This window comes from Vombatus ursinus, unplaced genomic scaffold (assembly GCF_900497805.2).
Source record: "Vombatus ursinus unplaced genomic scaffold, bare-nosed wombat genome assembly UNPS02010193.1, whole genome shotgun sequence".
Taxonomy (NCBI): Eukaryota; Metazoa; Chordata; class Mammalia; order Diprotodontia; family Vombatidae; genus Vombatus; species Vombatus ursinus.
The window spans coordinates 8,830,087-8,847,003 of NW_020949971.1; the positions used below are offsets into that span (position 1 = coordinate 8,830,087).

Below are 16,917 nucleotides of genomic sequence, written 5' to 3' on the forward strand. Positions count from 1 at the left end.
TTAAGTGACTTGCCCAGGGCCACACAGCTAGTAAGTGTCAAGTGTTTGGTCTGAGGTCGGATTTGAACTCAGGTCCTCCTGACTTCAGGGCCGGTGCTCTATCCACTGCGCCACCCAGCTGCCCCTGGGCATCTACTTTTGAAGAAGCATTTATTAGTAAATGAACAAACAACAAGTACAATTTCTCCATGTCCCCTTCTAAGTCCATCCAAAGTTGTGTTACCTTTGGCATAATTTAAGAGTGTACACACACATACACACACACACACACACACACGGATTCAGTATATCCCTCATTGTTGCAGTGGTTTCATCTATTTGATTGATTAAAAAAAATATTCTAGATGTTCTCCTTTTTCTTCCAATCTTAGAAATGATTTAAAAATATTTGGGTAAACAATTCCGTTATTTCATTTTATAATGTTTTTGAGAAATAGGTTTTTCAGCCCTCTTCTATTCATTGACTTGTGTATCTGGGTTCTCTGCTCTGTTCTGCAATGCTGCGTGTGACCTTGGGTAAATGACTTCACCTCTCTGGCAGCCTCTTTCTTCAGAATCAGGCGGTTATTAGAGAGAACAGCTCTTGCAGGCTCATGCGTGGAAGAAAGCGTCTCTTCTGCTTCTGTGTTCTGGAGAATTTAAATACCTGAATCAACAAAGTATCCCTGTTGGAGGCTCTGGAACTCTGAGCCACAAATTAGGACTTTGAGAAGTCTTGCTTATAGATAATGTTTTATTGGCACAGTTAAGAAAGAATGCTTTGCTGGGAGGTAGGGAGACCCATGTTTTGGTCCTCATGCCACCACTTCCTTCCTGTGTGATGTGGGAGTCCTTTGCCTTCCCTGGGCTTCAACTGACTCATTGGTAAAATAGGCATAAAAATAATGCCCAGGCTAGCTGAGGGCAGAGGAGAGACTGGGTGATTGTCTTAGGATTTATCACAGACCTACAGAATTTTTCTGCCCCAAGGCAGTGGGGTGAAGTGATTTGCCCAGGGTCACACAGCTAGTAAGTGTCAAATGTCTAAGGCCAGATTTGAACTCAAGTCTTCCTGAATCCAGGTCTGGTGCTCTATTCATTGCACCATTTAGCTGCACAGAGGCCTACAGAATTTTAGCAGTAATTAATGTCTATTGGTTTGTGTCTTTTTGTGTGTGTGGTAGGATGAAGGAGTTGAATCAGATGATTTGAAAAAAGATCTCCCTCTAATGCCTCCCCCTCCCGATTCCTGCAGCATGAAGTTGACTATCAAAGAAATTTGGTTTAGTTTTGCTGCTCCAACCAACGTGAGATCACCTGCACACACCTTTTCTAGGTGAGGCTACAAAAATACATGCATTTGGATGTTTGAGTCCTGTTTCATACTTTGTAGAATACTTCTTCAATTTTACGTATTTCTTGAAATGTATGTTCCTGTGATAATCTGGGCACCTCCTCGTGATGTGGAGGTGACCTTGGATTTCGGAAGGCAGTGTGTGCCAGCCGAGGTCAGGTCCAGACAGGTCCTACCCAGGGTGAAAGCCTTCAGGCCACGGACCCAGGGACAAACTGACTCTTCAGAGATTAGCTTAGCAAAGGTCAAGAAGGCTGATTGTCCAGTTGGCCACAGAAGAATGGAATATTTTGTTTTGTTTTGTTTTTTTACCACCGCAAGTCTCAAAGACCATCCACTAAGTTATTGGTCTCTACCAGAGAGACCGCTGTCTACTGAAGTATGGGAAGAAAGTGTTGGAGCTTGTGTCTGTGCTGTTTTTATGAAAAAATAAGAAAGAAATGGAGCTTTTTTAATATTTAATATACGAATTGACACTGGTTCCCTCAGTTGGTCTAAATTTAAGCAGTCAGGGTCTACTGCGGGACAAGGGGTTATCTTATCAAAGACTCCTGAAGTCTTAGATTTAGGAAAAAACCTCACGGAACATCTAACCCAACTCCCTTATTGTAGGAAATTTGTAAAATTATTTTTAGCTTTTATTGAGCAAAAATATTTCTGTGCCACTCATAAAATAAAAAAATTTGAAAACATGATTTTTATCTTCCATCTCATCATGTTTAATATCTGTTTTTGTATTTTAATGTGCACACTATACAGTAGTTCAATAGTGAACACATATAACTTATAAATAAAAAGACATGTTTTGGTAGTGCATTCCCCACAATTGTTACTGATTGGAATGCATGGTTGAAACCATTTGGAGACCACTGTCCTAAAGCATGGGAAAGGTTCTAATCTGCATCATTTGAATGCCTATACAGACATCAAGCAGCCTTGACATATGCTCAGCTGTGAGTCTAAGAGAGAGAATTTTCGTGGCAGAAAAGGCACCAAGGTTCCTAGGATCACCTGCAACTAGGTTTTTTAACCATTGGATCTCAGTTTGTCCATCTATAAAATGAATATGAAACTCCCTTCTTGACTGAAGTGTTGAGGGTTAGTGAATTAATGATTCCAATTCTATTTATGTGGAGCTTAAGAATTTTGGACTTATTGTGAAAGGTACTTTGAGAGCTTCATTAACATCTGTATTGCTACACTTTTTTCGTAGACGTTTAGGTGCTTTAAAAAGTTGAATTCGTGTTCCATAGATTACACTAAGTGAAACACATGTGATTGTCCAAAATTATTGCCTTTAAAATTCCGTCTCTCTGGTGAAAATGAGGTCATGAAACAAGAGGAGTGTGGTTTTTTAAACATCATGTAAAAATCACCTTTGCCATTAATGCCTGGAGATTTGTTTAATTATATATACATTTAGCTTTTATCAGTTGTTTTTAAGTAATGGACTCTCTGCATTTTTTAAACATTGTAAACATGTTCTGTTTGCCTGAATGTATATCAGTCAGCTAGCGTTGATTAAGCTCCTATTCTGTGCCAGGTATGGTGCTGGGGGCTGGGAATACAAAGACAAAATTGAAACAGATGCCGTCCTCAGGCAGCTCACAGCAGAGTGGTGAAGACCAGCATATGCACGTGGAGGCAGATGCCGAGCAGACTGGCCCTCGCCCGCTGTGAGGAAGCGGAATGAGAGCGCTGTCTTTGAGCTCGTCTTCCATTTGTGTTGTCGTCGTCATTGTGGACTCTGTTGTGCTCATCCCGCTTGCTTCGTTACCTTTGGCTTCTCTGCATTCTGCACAGTCATCATTCCTTACAGCACAGTAACACCCCGTTGCATTCATGCACCAGAATGGGTCTGTTTCTCATTCTTTCCTGTCACAAACAGTGCTTCTGTGTGTATTTTACTAAAGTACACTGGGGCTTCCTTCTTGTCAGGGACAGTTCCCAGCACTTTCCGTAATGGCTGCACTGATGAAGAGCTCCACCGGGGCCTGCCTGCCCTCCAGCCTCAGCAGTTCCCATCTTTGGTCATCTTTGCCCATTTGCAGGGTGGGAAGTGAAACTTCAGTGTTGCTTTTTGAATGTGCTGGCCTAATTGTTTTTTCTACTCTTGTTGTTTTTCTTCTGTCTGGATGAGTCTGTCTGCTTATGGGTTATAGGCCTTCTTTTAGCTTTCTTGTAATCGCTCCCTCAGTGATTTTACCATCTCCTATGGGTTCAAATATTATCTCTATACAGATAGCTCCCAAATCTGTCTATCCAGCCCCGAGCTCTCTTTTCGTCTCTGTTTCAGCATCTACAACTTAGCCGCCTCTGAGACAGCTCTACTTGGAGGTCCCCTGCGCACCTCAGATTCACTTTGTCCTAAATGGAGCACCTTATCTTCCCCCCCTTCCATACTTCTCAGTTATTGTTGAGGGCACCGCTCATCGTCCAGTGTATCCATCTACCCTTTTCCTTACCTTCCAATGTCCTTTCAGTTGCCAAATCTCTTAATGCTACCTTTTTTTTCTTTTAAAGGCAATTGGGGTTAAGTGACTTGTCCAGGGTCACACAGCTGGTAAGTGTCAAGTGTTTGGTCTGAGGCCAGATTTGAGGTCGTCCTGACTTCAGGGCTGGTGCTGTCTCCACTGTGACACCTAGCTGCCCCTATTAATTCTACCTTTAAAACATCTCTTGAATCCATATCCTTTCTTTCCACCCACAAGGCTGCCAACCAAGGTCAAGCTCTCATCATCCCTCCCGGTCTACTGTAACAGCCCCCTGATTGGCTCTCCTGCTTCCTTTCTTCCATCCACTCCATCCTACCCACTCCTACCAAGCTAATTTTTAGAAGGCGTTGACCTGACCACAGTCTGCCTACAACCTACCTTTCTGATCTTATTTCTCACTGCTCCCCTTCATCCGCTCTCTGAGCTCACCAGTTTGGACTGCCCAATGTACCCTTTCCCAGCAGACATTCCACCTGTATCCTTCACGTGTTTGCAGAGGATACTCTACGTACCTGCAGTGTGGCCCCTCGTCTCCACTTTACTCTGAATCCTCCTGTTCCTCAAAGCTCAATCTGGCTGCTGCATCCTCGTAGGATCATAGATTTAGAACTACAAGAGATCTTAGAAGTCACCAAGTTCAGTCTTCTCATTTTACACACAGGGAAACTGAGGCCCAGAGAAGTTACATAATTTGGTCAAGGTCACATTAACTCGTAGCTCTTTGAAGTGAGACTTGGACCCAGGTCTTTCTTACTCCAACCCAGTACCTTATTCACTCTACCTTGAAGCCTTCCTCCTGTGGGAAGAGAATGAGCCACTCTTTCATTTCTCAGATTTCCACATATTATACTCTTTGTTTTTGTCTTGATGTTCCCAACGTGGTGATATTTTCACATTTGCCTTACGAAGAAGATGTCCGTTAAGATACTTTGTAAGCCATGTGGTAGGTCAGCTGACTCGGGAGCATCACGTGCGTCCATTTTAGATTGGGTGAATGGAAGGCCTCCTTCAATGGATGAGGACGCGTCATTGAAATATAAATGGACGCTGATGATGACTGATGTTTCTTGTGACTAGGCAGCTGAACCTTCTGAGCACTGCTACTCCTGCTGTGGGTGCGTGGCTTGTCCCCATTGACCAACTCAAATCATCTTTAAACAAATTAGAGACTGAAGGAACCTTAAGAATTTGTGCTGTGATGGGATGTATAATGACAGAAGCCTTGGAGGTACGTACATGCTATTGGTATTTTTTTTTAACAAGGAAAAACGTAAAGCCCATATTATTTGAGTCACTGCATTTCACTTACGTTTTACCAGTACTGTATTAGCCCACATAATATTTAATTACCAGCAAATTCTTACGTGGAGGGGGATCTTTGGTTGTATCCATATGCCATTTTCTAATATTTGCTCTTTGTTTCAGAATAAAAGTATGCACTTTCCTCTAAGAAGCAAATACAACAGACTTACTAAGCTTGCTCGTTTTCTCCAAGAAAACCCTTCGTGTTTACTTTGCAATATCTTACACCACTACCTCCACCAGGCAAATTATTCCATCATTGATGATGCTACAATGGTGAGTTACTAAAACCAAGAACTAGCTTTCAACCTGCGGAAACCTTAATCCTCTTGAGGGCCTCTGACCCACGGGGAAAAAAAAAATGAAATCCCAAAGACCAACATTCAACTTAGATTTGGCTTTGAATTTTATAGTTTAAATTTAAGTTTCAAAATTATGCATGCAGAATTTTCTTTTTCTTTTTTTGTTTGTTTGTTTGTTTTTAGGCAATTGAAGTTAAGTGACTTGCCCAGGGTCACACAGCTAGTGAGGGTCAAGTGTTTGGTCAGAGGCCGGATTTGAACTCAGGTCCTACTGACTTCAGGGCCGGTGCTCTATGCACTGCGCCACCTAGCTGCCCCCCCAGAATTTTCTTTAATGAATGTAACTATTAGTTTAAAAGATACTTCATTTCCACATTCTGTCCAATTCAGGGGAGCTGGAATAGAAAAAGAAAGCAGGGATGACAGAGAAAAAGGTGATGAGAGACAAATGTGAATAGAGGTAGAATAAAAAGGACTGGAAAAGATTCAGTAGATTTAGGGTATCACTGTGAGGTAAGTTTTGTGTTTCCTGTCTTCAAAGTGCTGGTGGACTGGGCCTGCCTCAGGACAGCCCTCAGGGGTTTCACTCGTCCCTGGTTCATTCAGCGCTAACAGCCAGCCGTCCCGGGGTGACTGAGAGAAGAAGCCTCGGAGCTGACTCTTGGGCTGTGCCCTCAGAGCAAGCCTCAGAGGCAAGCAGGATGCTCCCTCACGATGGTCTTGTACCAGATGAGCAGGAAGTGCGGCTGCAGCCCGAGCCAGTCAGATCTCAGGGACAGTTTCATTCCCTTCCAACGAAAGCCTGGCTCGGCTTGCGGGACAGGGATCCACCCAGGCTCTCACTCCCACCGACCACAAAAGCATTAAGACAGTATCAGCGGCCTGGGAAAGCCAGTTAGCTGGTTTGTGCACTGGGCCCAGCTCCTTGCTCTTACTGGTGAAAACTGTCAGGAGTTCTCAGTGGAGCAGTGACAGTGAAGAAGAGTCCGCAGTGGAGTGAGGTCTCCAGAGTGAACTCTTCTGACTGAAGTAGTTACGTGTTGATATGATCCAGTTCTGTCTTGGTTTGGGTCTTTGGATACAGAAGGCCAGACTAGCCTTTTTTTTTTTTTAAACATGTGCCTCTTGTTTGGTTGATGGACTGACTAGTTAAATGGATAAACACAAATGAAACCAATCACTGTCTCTACAAAGGCGTTTTTTAAAGAAAATATGTTCTAACAACACATGGAGTAAATGAGTTTTTAAAATTGGAAACCAGTGGGCAGCTAGGTGGTGCAGTGGATAAAGCTGCAGCCTTGGAGTCAGGAGGACCTGGGTTCAAATCCGACCTCAGACACTTGACACTTACTGGCTGCGTGACCTTGGTCAAGTCACTTAACCCCAATTGCCTCACCAAAAAAAAAAATTAGAAACCTGTTCTTTTGACTTCCAAAAACTCAATATTAAATTTTGCAGCCAATACTTGTAATCCTCCAGAAAATTTGCCCTTCATTTGCATTCGACTTGTCCACAGAACATGTTTGTCATTTTTCTACTCTCGGAAATGTCACATTTTCTTCACATATTTAAAACCAAGGTCTCTTCCGTCTCTAAAGTTATGATGTTGGTGATGACTTGATTTCTGTATGATGGGATACTTCTGTTGGCTACCTCATTGGTTACTTGAATTTCGCATCATTTTGAATCGTACTGGGGCAGGAATGAAGGCTGCTTCCACTCAAAACATCATTTGTCATTTTACGCACTCAGTTGCCCCCACCCAGTCTATCATTTCCGCTTCATTTTTGGAAGGTTGTTTTAAACTATCTTCTTGTTACAGAGTGATGGACTTCCTGCCTTAGTAACTTTAAAAAAAGGTCTGGTTGCCCTTGCCAGGCAATGGATGAAATTCATTGTGGTCACACCAGCTTTTAAAGGTGTCAGCTTGCACAGGCCAGCTCAGGCCTTGAAACCCCAGACCGTGGTGAGCCATGACCATGAGGATGGACTGGGCCTAGACAGTGCTGGTGGTCTTCAGAGCGATACCAGTGCTGATGGTGCCGAATTTGAATTCGATGCAGGTAATTTTGTAATATGGGTTTTTGCCTACTCTTTATAGGATGTTTTCTCACAACAGTGAGGACACTGATATTGATAGTATTTGAAATTAAATTAAAATATGGATGGAGAACAAAATATAATGTTTAGGCCAGAGGTCCCCAGCCTTTTTCATTGATGGATCAATTTTTTATTTTCCTAAAAATCTCAGAATTACAGTGGAGGGGGACTAATGATATAATCACGGATGGCACTGAATTAGAGTTGGTGGTAGCAACCCACATGCTATTGATACAGTCATTTAGATTAATTTTTACTCATGCTTCTCTGATATTAAGTAATTAGAAGTAAATTAGAAAAGAAAAGCTAAATGACTGTCCTAATAAATATGAGTAACAGAGTGAAGATGAATGTCTTAATTAAATACTAATTGCTGAATGTACTACTTCATCTTTAACTACCCTCAAAAACGTATCCTGATGCATATGAAAATATGCTTCTTGAACATCAGTTCAGGTTTCTTAGGTTCATATGATTTGTATATGTATTCAAAAACTTGAATAAAAGATATTTATTATTTTCCTGATATTGAGAGAGGACACAGTTATGTCAGTGGAGAATGAAGTAGTGATTTTGAAAAGGAAAGTTAGCATTCAACACAGATCATTTGCCATGGGAGCATGTAAATTTGCATACAGTTGTACAAGTACAGTCTGTACTTGGATTTGTGGTCAAAGACAGATCCATTTATAGCTAATTAATTGATTTTTAAATGTTCTAGCTACTGTCAGTGAACATACAATGCTCCTAGAGGGAACAGCCAACCGGCCTCCGCAAGGGGGTGTTTCTTCTGGACCCGTGAGTGGAGCTGAGCTCATGAGGAAATTGTCGAAGACACACACCCACAGTGACTCGGCTTTAAAAATAAAGGTGTGTGAAAGTCGCTTGGGCTGTTTTGTTTTGCTTTGTTTTTCTTCATGTGCATTTAAGTGAAGAGAGCATGATGTTTAAAAAAACGACTTGAGATTTCCTGTTAATATATTTTGTTAGGCCAAATGATTTTCAGTTTTGAATTCAATGTCACTGGAAATTATGAGCCTATTCTTTTGAATAGATATAAGCATTAACAAATAATGGTACTTGGTGCTCAAGGTTGAGCAGCAAGTACCAAATGATGATACCAAGTTTAATTTGTACTTTTAAGGCTAGACCAGTCAAACTCCCAAAAGAACGATTTATAAAACTTGGCAAAACAATAATAAAGGTAACATCCACTTAAGTAGTTTTTGGTGGTGGTTCTTTCCATTTACATTGTGGTAGTGGCTCTGTTTGCTTCACTTTTCATCAGTTCATGTAACTCTTCCCGTGATTCTCTGTGCTCATATTTGCTTTCTTATATCACAGTTACATCTGTGCACCATAGTTTATTTAGTCATTCACCAGCTGGTTGGCATCTGCTTGGTTTCTAGCTCTTTGTTACTAAGAAAAGCAATGCTATAAATATTTTGGTGTACATAGAACCTTTTTGTCTTTGACCTCACTCAAATATATGTTTAAGAGTGATGTCTCTGGGTCAAAGGGTATGGACATTTTAGTCACTCTCTTCCTTTCCAGAATAGTTGCACTAATTCACAGCTCCACTAACAGCCTTGGTCTACTCATCTTTCCACGAGCCCTGCAACAATGACTGTTCTCAGCTTTTGTCATCTTTTGCTGAGTGAATTAAAAGCTCAGAGTTTTGATTTCCCTTTCTTTTGGCATGTTCTTTCATGTGGCTATCAATAGTTTGCAGTTCTTCTTTTGCGAATTGTTTGTTTATATACTTTGACCATTTATCTATTGGGAAATGAAATCTCTACTTTCGTTAAGCACCCTCAGAGGACCCTGGGAGTAGGAAAGCATTGTAAGCCTGGGTTGCCTCTATGAATAGGAATCTCCTCCTTCTGCATAGAACTTTACCTAGCTTCCTATGGGCTACCTAAAGTAACTTGGTCAGTGCCCTTTGACATCACTAGGGGAAGCCTCTTGGAACATCTGTGAATTTGTAGCCCTTTATAACAGCAAAAAGCTGGAACCTGTCTTTCCACTGAGTATTGTGAATATGTTTTTTCTTTATTTCCCGTTTGGGCCTACTTTGTTCAATGCTTTTGGTTTTATAAAGGAGTGAATGGTGTAACGAATGAAAAAGTTGTTATTAAACACTCACTTTGTGGTAAGTGCTGTCGGGCAGCCCCACTGCCAAGGCGTGGCCATGAGAGAGGCCAAGTACAGAGAAAGTTTCACCTGCAAGTCTGATAGAGGTCACGGTGCTCCTTGGCATGCAGCATGACTTCTTCTCTGGGACCAGTTTAGCGCACAAAGCCTTGTCAGTTTCTGATATTGACGCATTTGATGGTGCCCAAGGACGTGGGCCTCCAGAAGGCTGCTCTGGTCCTTAGTCCTGGGGCTGCGGAGGAGGCCAGGGCTCCTCCAGAGGCAGTTGCCACATCCGCTCTCTGCAAGTGTCTTTCTTCCGTGAATGATGACTGTGGTGGCCAGGGTGCAGCCGGGACCGGTGGGCCAGTGGGTACTGCTGTTCCAGGGTCTCTTGGGCTTATTTTCCTGTTGACAGCAGTTGTCCTTGGTGGTGGTGCAGAAGGCAGGCCTCTTCTCCACTGGCATTTGCTGTTGATGGTATTGTGTAATGTGTTTAGAATCTTCACTTCAGTGTGTTTAAAGCAGCTTCTTTCTTCAGGTGTTTTAAGTAGGGACAAAGTTGATAGGGCTGGCTTTCCTGGTTTTGCTTCCTTAGGTTAAGACGTGAGTTATTGTGGTACAGTAACGAAATGACAAGGCTCAGAGCCTTATGGCATTGCCAGTGTGTGCCCCTTGACAAATGGCATAGCTTCTCTGAACGGCCTGTGCGTGCCCCCCAAGAAGTCGGCATAAACCATGCCAGTGGCCAGTTGTCGCTTCTTGTCATTTCTGATCATTATTAATAGCGGCTAGACTCAGAGTCAGATAGACCCGAGTTTGAGTTTTGGTGCAGATGCTTACCCATTGTGTGACCCTGGGCACATTACTGAGAAATGAATTGGAATGACCAAGCATTTCTTAAGTGCCAGCCTCTCTGCTCAGCATGAAGCCTCTCTTGGTTCTAATAATAGCACCTTCCTCATAGGATTCTTGTGAGCATTGAATGAGAAAATATGTATAAGAGCACTTTGGATACTTTGGATCCCTTAAAGGGATCTCTCAGTGCTAGCGTTAGCTGTTAATGTGCAAACGTTAGCTGACAAGGTGTCATGTTTATCAGAGTGACCAGCATGAAGCCAGCTCCTCAGTTACCCAGCAGGCAGTAGCCAGTCTGTGCTGCTGAAAGAGAGGAGGGTAAAGAGGCGTCCAGACCAGGGAGGAGGGGCCATCCAAGGGCCCTGCTCATCCTTGGATGGAGAAGGGACAGGGAGGAGAAGGGTTCTGGGGGCAAGGGAGAGAATCTAGAAATGGAAATGGGAGACCGAGGCTCCATTTCTTCTAATTCACAGTTTGGGGGTCAACGTGCCGCCCAAGGAAGGCTGAGCTTGAACATTAGAGGCAACCATCGACTGGTTTTTGGTCATGGTTTTATTTATTTCTTTTTCCTATCCTTAGAGGCCCTATTGAAGCCTACTTTTTATGCATTTATTGAAATTATGGGCCAGACTAAGATGGCTGTCAAGGTCCCTTCTGACTATAAAATTCCATAATTCTGTGTTTCTTCCTCAGGGTATACATCCATACCATTCTCTGAGCTATACTAGCGGAGATACGGCCACCGATTCACCAGTGCACGTGGGTCGTTCTGGGATGCCTGTCAAAGAAAGCCCAAGAAAGGAAAGTCTGCTCAGCTATTTGACCGGGAGTTTTCCAAGCTTGCATAATCTCCTGGAAGGGACTCCTCAGAGGAGTGCTGCAACGGTTAAAAGTAGTTCTCTGACAAGAACAGGTATTCCTTCTGGTTAAGCAGGCAAGCATTTATTAAGCACTTGCTGCATTCAAGAAACTGTGGTAGGGACTTGAGATGCAGAGAGGAAAAAATGAGAATCTCTATTCCCAAGAAGCTTATATTCTTGGTTTGATGGTGAGAAGGTTGCTCCTAAAGAAAAGTTGGTGTTTGGGTCGTTTTTCCTTAAGGGAAACTAGTGTTTTTGGTGTAAATTCGGTTTTTCGGTGGAGGCTTCAATTGCGTAAGTAACTTACTGCAGCTAAATTGTAAGTGTTTTGAGGGCAGGGACTGTCTTGTCTGCGTTGTGCTTCTCCCTCAGCGTTACCCATGGCACGGGGGGTCAGGAATGGTGGGTCTTGTTATGTTACCCTGTCATAGCTCATGTTTGGGAAACCATTGTGTTGGTGGCAGTCCTTTTATCTGTTTGTCCTCTCTGCTAAGTGCCTTTGGTTTTGGCATTGGCATTAATGATCCTGGCTATAAGATGGGTTGGTTCTTTCTGAACCAACTAACAGATAATTTCATACCTTTTCCCAGTATGATAAAAATAAACTTTTGTGTCATAACATCAGTATCATGCAGTGTGATTTTGTAAAAGAGACTGCAAAATACTTCTTGACTATTGAGGAATAATTTCATGATAAGCTTTGTTTGTCACTTTGCAAATAACACAATGAGAAATACTGTACTTAAGAAAATTGTATTTACAGGAAACACGGTAGCTACAGACATGCTATCTGAACACCCTTTGCTTTCTGAGCCTTCCTCTGTCAGCTTCTATAATTGGATGTCAAACGCGGTGGGCAATCGAGGAAGTGTGGTACAGGAATCTCCCGCTCCAAAGTCAGGACACAATAGTCTTCCAACAGGTATTGAGGCTTTGAGCTTTTCTTCATGTACTTGGAAGTTTTTCACTGTTCTTGTTATCATGGAGTTCTGCTTTTGAAATACGACAGATAGGAAGCTTGTGTGAAACATTTATCTCTTCAAGAACTAGTTAAGAATTTGTGGGCTTTGAAGCACATTAAATTTTGTAGAAGTTGATGTCGGTGGTTTGTGAAATGTGTATCAATGCATTAAATAAAAGGATTTATATCAAGTTGTGTATCTTTGGGAAGGTAATTTACCCAAATATGTAACCATATATAAATGAAGTCATTTAAGATAAGATCATAGCATATGTTTGAAGAATAGTTTCAAAAGAGAAAAAGAAAAAAATGCAAGATAAAATTACAATATTTTATACAGAGTGTGAATCTCTTTTTTTTTTATATTATTGAGATTTCTCTGAGGCATAATATTCAGAATCAGCATTCATTCATTGAGGAAATATAGAATGAGTGAATACTTTGTATAATGTCATCATTAGTCCTTGTGGAGCTTGCAGTTAAGAAACAAAGGACATTCCCTTCCATAAAATAAAAGTGAGGATTTTTTTTACTTAAAACTTGCTCTCTGGTTGTTGGGGAAAAAAACCAGGACTTAGCCCCTCTGAGGCAGCCCATCTGTAAGTAATGGTTTGTGTCAGGAGCAAAATTGAACGTTACTTTCTTTAACTCGACTTTCCAGTTTGTTTGACGTATAACAGCACCATAAACATTTGTACCTAACATTATTTAGTAGACTCAGAGAGATTATGTGATTTGCCTCACATTATACAGGGAAGTACTAGATCAAGAGGAATGTAAACCTCGATCTCCCTATTCCTGATCCCAGGTCCATCGTACAGAAAATGTTTTGTCAACGATAAAACATTTTACACCCAAACGGGTGTGTGCTGCTCCATCTCAACCCTCTCTGCCTCTGTGTAGGCTGTCACTCTGACCCAGAATGAATTTTTCCTTACCTCTTCTTCCTTCAAGAGGCTTTTACTAATTTCCCCAGATGGTAGGGCCTTCCCCTCACCCCTCAAAATGCTGCATGATCACGCTGCATTTTTCCTGTATGAATTTACCTGTGATTAGATCCTCCCTCATATAATGGAAGCTCCAAGCTTTTTTCTTCGTAATACCCAGTACCTAGCATATCGGAGACATGTCATAAATGCTTATTGATTGGATGATTATCACATGTGTATGTACGTGTGTGTGTACATGTATATAGATGTAGTTTTGTCTGTCTACATATCTACACAGATATAGATGTTTCTGTCTATATCTATATACACACAAAGACATGAATTGTTATTATTTTTAGGTGTCGCCCCCAACCTTCCTACAATCCCCTCTGCTTCAGATTTCAATACTGTTTTGTCAAGTGACCAGAACACCTTGGATGGAACCCATTCTCAGCACAGCACAAGTCAGGATGATGTCGCAGGGGTAGAAGAAGCTAACCAGGGATTTCCTGCTGTCCAGCTTGCGGATGCCCAGGTGAGTGGTACTTGTGACTGTGCTTGATGAAGGCCTTTTCTGAGCTGGAGCCAACTCCCAGGCAGCTGCCATCTTCAGCATCTAGCAACTTGGGATATGGGGACAAAAATTGTCCATGTAAAGTCAAATAAATAAGAACTCTAAAATAGCTTTTAAAATGTTCTATTATCATGGCATTTATGCATTAAAAACCAACTATACCATAATACTGTTGGGTCAGCTGCCCGTTTATAACTATACCAATATATTTTAGGCTGAATGCCTTGTATATGGATTACAGATACTGAAAATCCTAAAGCAGAAGATTTCTCTGTACACACTCTCTTGATGACCTCATCACTTCCCTTGGGTTTAATGATAATTTCTGCAGATGAATCTAACATCTCTGTCTCCATTTTTAAATGTCTCTCCTGAGTTCCATTTCTATGTTTCCAGCTGCTTATTGGATCAATATTTCAAGCTGGATATCCTGTAGGCATTTCAAACACAACTTAAAGCAGAATTCATTATATTTTCCCTAAAACTTATTCCTTTTCTAAAATTCTCAATTTCTGTCAAGGGCAACACCTTCTTTCCAGTCAGTAGGTGCTCAGCCTTGCTCTTTTCCTTGACCCCTCCCTCTTCCTTACCCAACATGTTCATTCAGTTACCAAATCTTGTCTTTTCTACCTCCATAACATTTCTTGCACTCATCACCTCCTTTTCTTTACTCACATGGCCTGCGTGTGGATGAGCTGTTAATGGCCCACATTGTTCTCCCTGCCTCCGGTCTTTGCCTCATCTTCAACATAATGGCCAAAGCAGATTTCCTAAAGCTCAGGTCTGACCATGTGACTCCCCGTTCAGTAAATTCAGATCTCGCTTCGTCTCTGGGGCCACGTATAAGCTCATCTATTTACCTTTTAAAGTGCTTCACAACCTGTCTTTCCAACACCAGTATACGTGAATTCCCTTGTCTTAGCCAGCCTTATTAAAGTGTCAAGGTACCTTAAGGGAAAGAGAATAGCACCTGTACCACCTTACCCATGCAATCCATCAACCTGGCTTCTAGCACAGCCCCTTCAGCCACCATTATGGGCATAAAGAAAACCACACATCAGCTCCCTGCACCCCACCCAGGGCAGGCCTGAACAAAAAGGTCGCCAGAAGTCTTGCAAGTATGGAGGAGGGGGCCCACCAGGGAACCCAGCATCCCCTCTAGTAATTTTGCCTGAAGCATGAGGCCACTGCTGGTCTTGGGGCTTGTACGTAGCAGGACCTCACCCCCAGCCCACTGCAGCAGAGGCAGAGAGCAAAGCCAACTGCTCTACTTAATCCACAGGAATGCGTGCACTCCTCAGGGCATTTGCTGGGAGCCCCAGCAGGAGTCAGGGAAGTCTCAGCTCCTGGGCGCACACTGAGAGGCCTGGTAGGAGGCCCGAAGCCAGCGTGATCTGCGGCTCTTCGGGGTCACAACAGGGGAAGGAGCCCACTCCTGACTGGGGACTGTGCAAAGAGAGACTGAAACAGGCCAAGGCTGGCATCTACGCTGAACTATCGGGAAACTGGCATAGAAGCCAGAGACTGAGACAGAGGGTGGGTTTGGCCAAAGCAGCAGAGCCCACATGGGAGGCCAGAGGCCCAATGTATGAAGAAAAGAAGAAAACATTAGACACACCGGAGAGCTAGTGTGGGCTGAGAGACAAGCATTGACTCTCTGGAGGCTCAGGCCCTGGATTCAGATCCCTTCTCTGATGCTGCTTCCTTACGTGTGTGATGTCAGATGGGTCCTGCAACCTCCTTGAGTCCTAGTTTCCTCGTCTCTAGGGTGAGGGGATTGAGCTGACCACCTCAGAGGTCCTCTCTCCCATCTCTACATCTGTGATCCTGTAAAACCAAGAAGCAAGTTCAGGAGAAGTGAATAACCACAGGAAGTACAGGGGAAACCTCAATGGAGAAAAAATAGGTATCCTGGCCCCAGGGACTACAGGAATCACTGGGAAAATTGAGACAAAAGTGAAAATAGAATTCAAGTCAGACCCCTGGAGGAAAGAACTGTAAGCAAGATCAGTAGCTTAGAGCAAGTCAAAAACCTCATCCAAGTAGGGGGTGTCCTGAAAACTGGATTGGGGTGAACAACTCAGTGACTCAGTGGGACAAGAAATAATAGAACAGAGTCCAAAGACTGAAATTTAGAGACAAAAGAAGGTATATGCCGGCAGCAGCAAGTGTCCTGGAAACTAGGGTGAAGAGAGCTTATTGGTATTTGTTATATGGAGAGGAAGCGGACCTTTTGAAATTGTGAACGTTCTGGAAGAAACCTTGGGAAATAGAATGGAAGCCACGTGGGTTGTGTGGGACTTCTTGCTTTGTAATAGTTGTATTTAGTCTTCTGACAAATATACTGAATGGGATCCCCCAAAGTTAGAATTTTGATGACTTTGTTAGTTAAGGGGGTTGGGCACAAAGTTAATGAAAATATTTTGTATGTTCCAGGTTGTCTTCAAACCACTTCTGAGCCACACAGGGATTCAGTCACAGGATACGATGCCACTCTGCTACCGAATGTACTTTGGAGAACATCTTTCGTTTTCTGGGACGTTAGATTGCCTCAGAGCAGATATTGTGGATTCAGATACAGCTAAGGAGAGAAGAAGTAAAAGAGCAAGACGGTGTGTTTAACGTTTTTTAAAATACTTTTTTCCCCGAGCATTAAATGAGGGGGAAAAGTTAGTTTCCTATTTTCAGATTTTGTTTCCTTAGGAACTGTTATTTATCTTGATGGAAAAATCTACCCTCCTCAGTTCAGCAGGTCTAACTGAGGTCCACGTTTGATCACATAATGAAACAGCTACATTTTATTGTTATAAAGCATTAAGAAAACGCAGGCTTTTCTGACTCAGGAATGTTTGAGACCAACCTGAAGCATGTATGTACATATTGCATATTATCACTAATACTGGAGTACATACATGTGTTTTATTGTCGTATTTAATCACATGAGGGTCTGTTTTTCAAACATTCTAGCAGTGACCTTTGTTGTTGTTCAGCTGTTTTTCAAGCATGAAAATTAACTCTTATTACTCATTATACTCATATTATTTCTTAGTGACCCCATTTGGGGTGTTCT

General features: G+C 42.4%; 1 protein-coding gene across 7 annotated transcripts in view; it reads left to right on the top strand.

Moving 5' to 3' along the window:
• KIAA1109 (KIAA1109 ortholog) overlaps positions 1-16,917 on the top strand; it is a 197,807-nt gene that overhangs the window by 99,975 nt on the left and 80,915 nt on the right. For all 7 annotated transcript variants that reach the window (XM_027853674.1, XM_027853679.1, XM_027853680.1 and 4 more), the window contains 9 exons: positions 1,164-1,315; positions 4,906-5,056; positions 5,254-5,406; positions 7,255-7,495; positions 8,254-8,402; positions 11,217-11,436; positions 12,147-12,305; positions 13,633-13,808; positions 16,284-16,459. In XM_027853674.1, coding sequence (XP_027709475.1) covers positions 1,164-1,315; positions 4,906-5,056; positions 5,254-5,406; positions 7,255-7,495; positions 8,254-8,402; positions 11,217-11,436; positions 12,147-12,305; positions 13,633-13,808; positions 16,284-16,459 — 1,577 coding nt within the window. The remainder of the gene's footprint in view (positions 1-1,163; positions 1,316-4,905; positions 5,057-5,253; positions 5,407-7,254; positions 7,496-8,253; positions 8,403-11,216; positions 11,437-12,146; positions 12,306-13,632; positions 13,809-16,283; positions 16,460-16,917) is intronic.